Source organism: Brassica oleracea, chromosome C4, assembly GCF_000695525.1.
Source record: "Brassica oleracea var. oleracea cultivar TO1000 chromosome C4, BOL, whole genome shotgun sequence".
Taxonomy (NCBI): Eukaryota; Viridiplantae; Streptophyta; class Magnoliopsida; order Brassicales; family Brassicaceae; genus Brassica; species Brassica oleracea.
Window position 1 is genome coordinate 27,721,393 of NC_027751.1, and position 10,250 is coordinate 27,731,642.

General features: G+C 44.8%; 1 protein-coding gene and 1 pseudogene across 1 annotated transcript; both read left to right on the forward strand.

Moving 5' to 3' along the window:
• Positions 1-5,199: 5,199 nt before the first annotated feature.
• LOC106338553 lies at positions 5,200-6,072 on the forward strand. The gene is made up of 4 exons (XM_013777507.1): positions 5,200-5,334; positions 5,488-5,609; positions 5,711-5,843; positions 5,932-6,072. The coding sequence occupies exons 1-4, from the start codon at positions 5,200-5,202 to the stop codon at positions 6,070-6,072; spliced, it is 531 nt and encodes a 176-aa protein (XP_013632961.1).
• An 831-nt stretch (positions 6,073-6,903) lies between these two features.
• LOC106338554 lies at positions 6,904-9,330 on the forward strand (annotated as a pseudogene).
• The last annotated feature ends 920 nt before the right edge of the window (positions 9,331-10,250 follow it).

Consider the following 10,250-nt stretch of genomic DNA (forward strand, 5'->3'; position numbering starts at 1 on the left):
TTTTTGATCAAACTAAGTGATATATGGTGTTTGCACCATTGTGCATACACTTTCTAACATGTTTTCAATATTTTATCGAGTTATTCCAGTCTTTTTAGAGTCATTTCAGGTCTGGAGTAGACTGAAGAGCTGAAAGAAGAAGAGTGAAGAAATGAGCAAGAATTGGAGTCTTTCCCTGCAGAACAATCATGCGGAGCAGTCTGACGAATGATCCCAATAGGAGCAGCCAGGCGACTGTTCCCGACATTTATGGAAGTTTCCATATCTTTCAAAGATTTTCCCTAATCACTTATTCCCTCCTCTAAAGTCGATGACGCCTCCATATAAAAAGCCATCCCTATCTTTATTTTCTTTTTACACTAGTTTTTTCAAGAGACCTAGACCTATTATTGGATATTTGCTATTGTAAGGGTGACGGCTCCTCTTCTTGACCGAGAAGATCATCCTGAACCCTAGGGGTGGGCGTTCGGGTACCCGTTCGGATTTGGATCGGGTATTTCGGATATTCGGGTATTTCGGTATAAGAGTATAGAACCCTTTCGGGTATGTTGACATTTCGGGTCGGGTTCGGGTTTTTTCACTTCGGGTTCAGATATTTTCGGATATATCCGATATCCGAACTTCAAACAATTTTTTTTTTGAAAAACATGTTCTGACCTGTTTTGAAACCATTCCCGAAACATTATACAAAGATCGAACTGTGCACAAACAAGTAAATCAAACCAAACCTCTACTGAACACAAACAAGTAAACCATGTTGCATTCCTTTGCTTGTAATAAACTTTACAACCAAACATCAAACAAAATCGACGAACTTTTACGCATCATACAAACAGAATCAAACTGAATCAAACTTCTAATCATCATACACGCAAAATCAAAACAAATGAAAGAAATTGAAAAAAAAAAATCGACAATTAATACTTGTTCGGTTTCTCGACATCACTGAGTAAGAAAAAAACAAAAGATGAGTATTTAAGGTTTCCAGTTTGTTAATTTATGAGATTAAATCTTAACCACTTAAGAAGAATCTAGGAAACATAATTTTCGGGAACACTAAACGATTTGTATGATGCTTGGGTATATTGCACGACACAATTTTGGGAAAGGGAATAAATCATAAATGGTAAGGTTTTGGTTAAGTTCGGGTAGGTTCGGGTATCGGGTGATAACCGATCGGGTTCGGTTAACCGAAAAGGGATAGGATGAAAACCGATCGGGTATTTGGCACTAACCGAACCCGAACCGAACCACTTACTTTGGGTCGGGTTCAGGTTCGGGTTCGGGTATCGGTTATTATGCCCACCCCTACAGAACCCTATTGATTTCTCTTTGGATTTATTTGCAGTATTATTCACTTATCATGTCTGGTTCATCTTGTTTAAAGGTTGACTAGTCGGCTAGCTTGTCTAGGGTTCTAGGGTGTTGATCGCAAAAGCTAAACATAAATAAGTGACCATTTTGTGTCTTTGTTCATCTCTGTTCTTAACGCTAGCTATAACCTGATCACTTACTGCTAGATCTTAGGTTGAATCTGCTCATTAACCGTGTAGTAGATTACTTGATATTGAATGAATGAGTCGTGCACTCCTAGTCAGCGAAAGAAGATACTAGGGTGCTCGGTGAACCTATCGGACTTAATCTCTATTGCTTGCAGTCGATCATTGATCCAAATGAGAGTTTAGGCATCAAGGTCAAACCGCAAAGGGAGCAGCACCACGACAGTGGGCTGTTCTACTTGAGTGATTTATGTTCTAGATTGTGTTTCAAAGCGCTTGAATAAATGTTTGGTTTAGCATTAACACCCGATGAGAAACCCTAGATCGGCTTATCTTTAATATTGAATTTTACTCTTTGGAATCATTTACTTTACATGCACGTCACCACTTAATTCAAACCCCACTTTTAGTTTTAGCTAAGTTGAAATCTTTTAAGAATAAAGCGTAGACTGGTCATCTGAATTGAATATTAAATACTACAATTACCACTGTTACCTTGACAGTAGGAAAGGTTCATATTTAGTGTATCAAGGTTTGGCGCCGTTGCCGGGGACCAGATATTTTACCTTTATTTTTCAGTTCTATATTTAGTCTAAGACATCTAACTTGTTCTCTTCTCTTTGTTGCAGCCAATGATCCAGGTAAATGAACAGTAGACATACTCGGAGCAACGCACAAGGACCATTATTCACGCTAAGTAACGAAGAGCTCGCAAGATTAGAAAGACAGAACCGTCAACAACCGCGGCCTACTAACACCACAATGGGTGATCACGGAGGCCAGGATGATCTCACTGCTGCAATGGAGCTCATGCAACAACAAATGCAGAAAATGCAACAGACCATCAACACACAGGAAGCTGCTCGCCAAGCAGCGGCTGAACTTGCTGCACAGCAAGCTGAGCAACAAGGCGCTCCCAATCGGAGAGCAGAACCTTCCGCGGAACTTCCCTACCACTCGCTCCGCCATCAATGCTCCTCCCTGCACTCGACAGGATTATGAGATCAAGCCTGCTTTGATTGGCCTGGTGCAGAAAAAGATGTTCAACGGCCTCGCAGCTGAAATTCCGTTGGATCACATCGAAAACTTTGAGAGAGTCTGCAACTTCTCTCGCGCAAATGGAGTGCCACCAGACCACCTCAAATGCACCATGTTCTCATTCTCTATTGATGGGAAAGCAGCTCGCTGGCTTGCCTCTCTCCCAACCGGTACACTCACTACATGGGAAAAAGTTAGAGCAGCGTTCCTACGTCACTTCTACACGAAGTCCAAAACCGCAGATTTGAGGCATAAGATCTCGAATTTCAAGAAAAAGTCTGACGAGCCTTTCTATGATGCTTGGGAGCGCTATAAGGAGTACCGAAGGGAATGCCCTCACCACGGGTTTGAGGTCGATTACATACTGGAAGTGTTCTATGATGGAGTGAGCTATGAGTTTCGTAATGCTCTAGACTCCTCGAGTAATAGAGATTTCATGACTCAAACAACACCAGGCGCATTCGCGCTGATCGAGAATATGACGTCAAGCTCACTCAACAAGAACAAGGAGAATGATCGCTTCAAGAGCGTAAACAGCATCGACGATCTAGCGGCAAAGGTTGACCAGCTGATAAAGGGCAATCAAAGCCAAGTGTTCATCATGGAAGAAACTACTTCAGAGAACAGTTCCTTAGATGTTCCACCTGACGCAGAGAACATCGTGGACGATCAACAAGAAGTGAGCTACGTAACTGGTTAAGGCTGGCAATAAAAGAACATTAATCCAAACCCTAATGTGAGGAACAACCCTCATCTTTTTAACTACCCTAAGCCAGACAACCCAGTCGACAATGCGCAGAATAGTCACTGACAGAACAACGGGTATCAGAAGGGTTACCAAGGAAGAACTTATATTCTGAGCCAGGCGCAGCACAACCAGTTCCAGAACCAAAAGCAGCAGACCGCTCAACAGGCTGCTCCCGCACCTATGACTGCTCCGACAGACGAGATGAAGGGTCTAGCGACGATGATGCAGCAGTTGCTCCAAGGCCAGCAAATTCAAGGAAAAGCGTTGAACCAGGTCACCACACATATCAACTCCAGAATGAACCACATTTTCAATGACCTGAGCACCAAATATGACAATGTCGCTAGCCACATGCGGCAGATAAATATTCAGATCGCGCAGACAGCCGAGAGCGTCAAGAGGCAGCACGGAACTCTCCCTGGAAAGACTGATAAAAACCCTAAAGAATGCAATGCGGTTGCACTAAGGAGTGGGAGGACATTACCAGATGCGGTCCCTAAGAAGCTATCGGCGACAGAGAAAGGAAAGCAAAAGGAGGGTGAGAACCCACAATCCGAAGCTGCTCTTCTGTCTGACGAAGACACATAACAGTCTGCTGAGACTGATCCAACGCCTGCCACTACACCTGTCGAGCCTGTTCCTCTGCGAGAATACGCCCCTAAGGTTCCAAACCCTGTTCCTGCAAAGAAGTCTAGGAAGGATCACGAGGAGATGAAGTGTAAGAAGATGCTAGAGGATCTAACCCTCAAGCTACCTCTAGTCGATGCGATCCAGATGATACCTTCTATGCGCAGTTTTATGAAGGCTCAGGAAAGATAACAGGAGACAGTGAAATTATGCTAATTTCAAAGGAGTGCAGTGCAGTGCGTCAGAACAAGCCGATCAAGAAGTTGGGTGATCCAGGCAAATTTGTTCTCTCGGTATAGATTGGGAAAACAATATTCGCTTGTTCTCTTTGTGATTTGGGTTCCAGTGTCAACCTCATTCCTTACTCCGTGGCAAAACGACTGGGATTCACAAACTTCAAACCTACAAGAATGTCCCTGGTGTTCGCGGATAGAACAGTCAAGTCACCAGTGGGTATTCTGGAAGATCTCCATGTCCGAGTAGGCAACACCTCTGTTCCGACAGATTTTGTGGTTCTAGAGGTTGACGAAGAACCAAGAGATCCACTCATCATGGGTCGTCCTTTCTTGTGCACGGCTGGTGCGATTATTGATGTTCGACAAGGAAGGATTGATCTTCACCTGGGATACATTGCGATGAAGTTCGAGATGAACAAATTGCTGAAGGAACCGATGATAGACGCGCAGACCTACACAGTTGAGGATGGAGATCAGGCACTGTTCGCTCGAGAGGGAATGGTTGAGGAAATCTTGACCGATGACCCATTCGAACTAGCTTTGATCCGAGCTGATACCGAACACAATGTCATGAGCGTGGACGCGGATGGCTACAACAAGATGCTTGAATCTACCAAAAGCATGGGAAATCTTATCACTTATCTAAGTCTGGGGGAGAAAGCCAAGAGCAATCAGAGCAGTGTAGCCGGAGCAGCTGCTTCGAAAAGAGCAACAAAGCCGAACATGCAACTCGACGATCCATGGAGCGAACTGAAAGCTCCAAAGATCGAGCTCAAATCCCTCCCTACGGGGCTCAGGTACGCCTTCTTTGGACCAAATTCCACTTATCATGTTATTGTGAACTCTGAGTTGAATAATGAGGAAAACTGCTAAACTTTTGTGTGAGTTAAGAAAATATCGTAAAGCATTAGGGTATTCTCTAGCTGATATTCATGGTATCTCACCTGATTTATGCATGCATAGAATACATCTAGAAGATGAATCAATATCTTCTATAGAACATCAGAGTAGGTTAAATCCAAATATAAAAGATGTTGTAAAGAAAGAGATAATGAAACTTCTAGAGGCTGGTGTGATCTATGTCATCTCTGATAGCAACTGGGTTAGCTCTGTTCATGTAGTTCCTAAGAAATGTGGAATAACTGTCATAACAAATGAAAAGAATGAATTGATCCCTACTCGAACTGTAACTGGACATCGCGTGCGCATTGATTTTCGCAAATTGAATGATGCGACTCGCAAGGATCACTTTCCACTCCCTTTCATTGATCAAATGCTTGAAAGATTGGCTAACCACCCATACTATTGCTTTTTAGATGGTTATTCATGTTTCTTTCAGATCCCAATCCACCCAGATGATCAGGAGAAGACAATGTTCACATGCCCATACGACACGTTTGCCTACAGGAGAATGTCATTCGGCTTGTGCAATGCTCATGCGACCTTTCAACGTTGCATGATGTCCATTTTTACTGATCTGATTGAGGACATAATGGAGGTTTTCATGGCTGACTTTAGTGTCTATGGAAGTTCCTTTTCTGCTTGTTTGGAAAATTTGGCAGGGTGTTGCAGCGATGCGAGGAGAAAGATCTGGTGCTCAATTGGGAGAAGTGCCACTTCATGGTTAAGGATGGGATTGTTTTCGGGCACAAGATCTCTGAGAAGGGGATCGAGGTTGACAAGGCAAAGATTGAGGTGATGATGAGCCTGCAACCACCAACATCAGTCAAGGGAATCAGAAGTTTTTTTGGGACACGCCGATTTCTACATGAGATTCATCAAGGACTTCTCGATGATCGCAAGACCACTCACTAGGTTGCTCTGCAAGGACACCAAGTTCAAGTTCGATGGTGATTGTTTGGCTGCTTTCCACACGATAAAAGGAGCCTTGATCAGTGCACCAGTCGTTCAGCCTCCAGACTAGTACTTACCTTTCGAAATCATGACTGATGCAAGTGATTTCGCAGTGGGAGCAGTGTTGGGACAGCAGAAAGATAAAAAACGGCATGTGATCTACTACGCGAGCAGGACAATGGATGAAGCTCAATGCCGATATGCCACGACCGAGAAGGAACTTTTAGCCATTGTCTATGCTTTCGAGAATTTTAGGTCCTACCTAGTAGGTTCTAAAGTGATAGTGCACACAGATCACACGGCTCTGAGGTACCTGCTGACTAAGAAAGACGCCAAACCACATCTACTTCGATGGATCCTTCTACTCCATGAATTCGATCTTGAAATCAAGGATAACAAGGGAATTGAGAATGGAGTCGCGAATCATCTGTCAAGAATGAAGATCGACGAAGAGACTGTTCTCGACGACAGTCTCCCTGAAAAATAAGGTTATGCGATTGGTATGTATGTCGAGAACAGTCAAAATACAATTTCCGCAGACTGTTCTGCAGATTGTTCCGCAGATTGTTCCGCAGGCCAGGAACACTTCGTTTCTGCGATCAAGAAGAGATATTCCCACTTACCTTGGTTTGCTGAGATAGCTATTTTTTTAGCTGCGGAAAAGGAACCAGTTGAGTTTACTGGTAATGAGAAGATGAAGTTTCTGAGGGATGCAAAACTCTACTTCTGGGATGAACCGCTCATGTATCGACACTGCAAGGACGGAATGTTCCGACGATGTGTTCCAGAAAAAGAGATTCCAGGGATCCTACATCACTGCCATGGTTCCTCTTATGCCGGACATTTTGCAGCCTTTAAGACCGTTTCAAAAGTTTTGCAAGCCGGTTTCTGGTGGCCCACAATGTTCCGCGATGCTCAAGCCTTCATCTCCAAGTGCAATTCATGCCAACGACAAGGGAACATCAGCAAGAGGAATGAGATGCCTCAGAATTTCATACTCGAGATTGAGGTGTTCGACTGTTGGGGGATAGACTTCATGGGACCATTCCCACCTTTGTACAAAAACGAGTACATTCTAGTCGCAGTGGATTATGTCTCAAATTGGGTGGAAGCAATCGCTAGCTACACTAATGATGCGCGTGATGTGACCAAGATGTTCAAATCTATCATCTTTCCAAGGTTTGGAGTACCTAGGGTGGTCATAAGCGATGGAGGCACCCACTTCATCAACAAGGTCTTCCAAGACCTCTTGAAAAATAATGGTGTCAAGCATAAAGTCGCAACCGCATATCACCCTCAAACAAGTGGCCAAGTGGAAGTGTCTAATAGACAGATCAAGAGCTATCTGCAGAAAACAGTCGGCACTCGCGCAAGGATTTATCTCTCAAATTAGATGATGCACTATGAGTCTACAGAACAGCCTACAAGACGCCACTAGGGACCACTCCATATCATCTGGTCTATGGCAAGGCATGCCATCTCCCTGTGGAACTAGAGTACAAGGCGGCATGGGCTGTCAAACTGCTCTACTTCGATATCAAATCAGCCAAGGAGAGGCGTTCCATCAAGATTCACGAGCTCGAAGAGATCAGGCACCTGGCTTATGAGAGCACAAAAATCTACAAGGAAAAGACCAACGCATATCATGACAAACGGATCATCAGCAGAAGCTTTGAACCGAATGATCGAGTCTTGCTCTTCAACTCCAGGCTGAAGCTGTTCCCTGGGAAGCTGAAGTCCAGATGGTCCGGACCGTTTACTATCAAGGAGGTCCAACCAGATGGAGCAATTGTGTTGCTGGACCCGAATGGAGGAGAGTTCGTTGTTAATGGTCATCGTCTGAAGCCATACCTTGCTGAACAACAATCGCAGAAGGTGAATAAATTCCCTTAGGAGATCCCTCCACAGTCCAATAGGCTAACCAAAGTCAAACTAGTGACTTAAATTGAGCGTTTGGTGGGAGGCAACCCACTGGTGAGTGTAAATATGTTTTTCCTTTTGATTTTTTCTGTAGTTTGTATTCCCATGTTAACAATCTCAATGTTGCTAATGTTGGGAGTTGGGGGAGAGTGATTACTTTCTTTTGAAATTTTGTTCTAGGAAAAAGAAAACCGAAGTTTCCCGGAGGAACAATCCGTAGACTGTTGTCTCTGGAGAACAGCTGCTCCCTCAGGTAAGTTTTCGGACCAAAAAAAATAAAAAAAATAAAAAAAAGAAAAAAAAAAGAAAAGGGGAAGCGGTTAGGGTTTGTCTATTTAAGGCCAACCCATCCCACTCCCCCACATAACCCAAAGTCACCGCAAACTCCTCTCCCTTAAGGATAGAACCCTAGGCCAAAATCCTTAACCTCTCAATCGATTCTCACGATTTTGTTTGGTTCTAACTCCTTGGAATTTCGAGTGCAATCTGTTTTTGCAGTCATCTCTCTCAACCGATCAAGGTACCCACAATCGCGCATGCAAATCACGATTTGTGGTTCTTTCCTTTTTCTTCTTCTAGCTCCTAAAATCAATACTTGTTCGCAACATCTTTGTATGAACACATCCTAGGTTGCTTGATGGATAGAAGAATCGAAAATGAGAAAGAATATGAACCACCTTGTTTTGAGTTTTGACTGTGAATTGACAATAGAATCCGACTGTTCGCGAACCTAGATGATGCGGTTTCGTTTGAGATTGTTGATTGATTTGCTGATTGGTTTAAGTTTATTGTGAATCGCGGGTCGTTGTTCTTCATGTTATAGTTGGGTTGTTTGGAAATTGAATGGACTTGAGTTTAATTGAGAATGGGTAAAGTTTCATCCCTTTCTAAACAACCCGCGAACAGTACTAATCCATAACTGCTTGTTCTGTTTTGCAGATGCCTCCACAGACCATGCAAAAGATGGTGAAAACCCCGAAGATCACCCGCGAGAACTACATGCCTCCTCCAGACCACAATGCTCCAGCCAATCAATCTCGACGACCCAATGCTCCTCGACTTAAACTGTTAAGGATGGGACAAGGAGTCCGCGCAACGATACAACACGCTCCTCAACACTGAGATCTTTCCTACTCGATTCGGTCATACGAAGACCCTTGCTGCTCTTGGGCTCGATACCGACGTGTTCAAGACGCTCAATGCCATGGGGATTGCTCCCCTCTGCTACCAAACGCACAAGCTCTGCCCAGACCTCGTCCGACAAGCGCTCGCCACAGCCCAGATCGGCTACGATAACCCTTCAGCACCAACATATGAGAACTGTTCTTTCTCATTCATGGCCGACGGCAAGTTCTGCTCACTCTCGTTTGACCAGCTCAACGAAATATATGAGATCTCGGATGAGTGAAAGGAGGTAGCAGTGGAGAACAAGTTCACGCCAATAGAGAAATTTTGGGACCTCATTGCAACCGGTACCAGATCACTCACATTTTGCAAAGCATACCAGTCCCAGATCAGAAACCCTACTGTAAGGGTAATTGAGAAGATATTCTCCAACCTCCTTTTCGCTAAGGATCAGACCTCCAAGGTCAGCAAAGGAGAACTGCAGATGCTGTACTCGGGCCTTAAGGACGAGATTCGCAGATCTTGGGCTGGAATTCCATTTCAGCTGGTGCAAACTAACCCTGGGTATCATCTCATCTGGATGTTCTATACGCGCAGAGACTGCCTGCTAAGGACTGAGAACAAGAAGGGTCGTTGCGGTAGCCTGCTCACTCCTTTGTTTAAGCACTTCGGGATCAACCTCCGCGCTTATGCGGTTAACTACAACATTGAGTATGTCGATACTCCCAATCTGATCGCGTGCCACATCCTTCGCGACGAGACCACTTACAAGTTCGCGGACAAGGAGGGGAACATGCTGCACTGCAAACTTCCACAGCCTCACCTCACGAACTTCAGCTCAATCGACAACATCCGCCTCCTGCCTGATCCAGAGTTCCTCTGCGCTGATCCACGAGCACCGACTACGGATGCTGACATGGATGACGTGGAAGACATCACACCGGATGACCATGTGCCTTACGACTTAGGCCCACTTGAGGACGACGCAGACGATGCGACATACCGCCGCTGGATGGTTGACTCCCAGCGGAAGAACAACAGCCTCATGAAGAGGATCCTCCAGGCGATCACTGGTGGCTGTTTCGGCGGCCAAGAGGGCAGAACATCCGAGCAGGAGAAGACGGCACAACAATCACATCGTCCAGGAAAGGAACCGGTTGGGTCTTCAGCAGCAGGAGGGCAGCTGGCCGCTCCGAGAGCGGG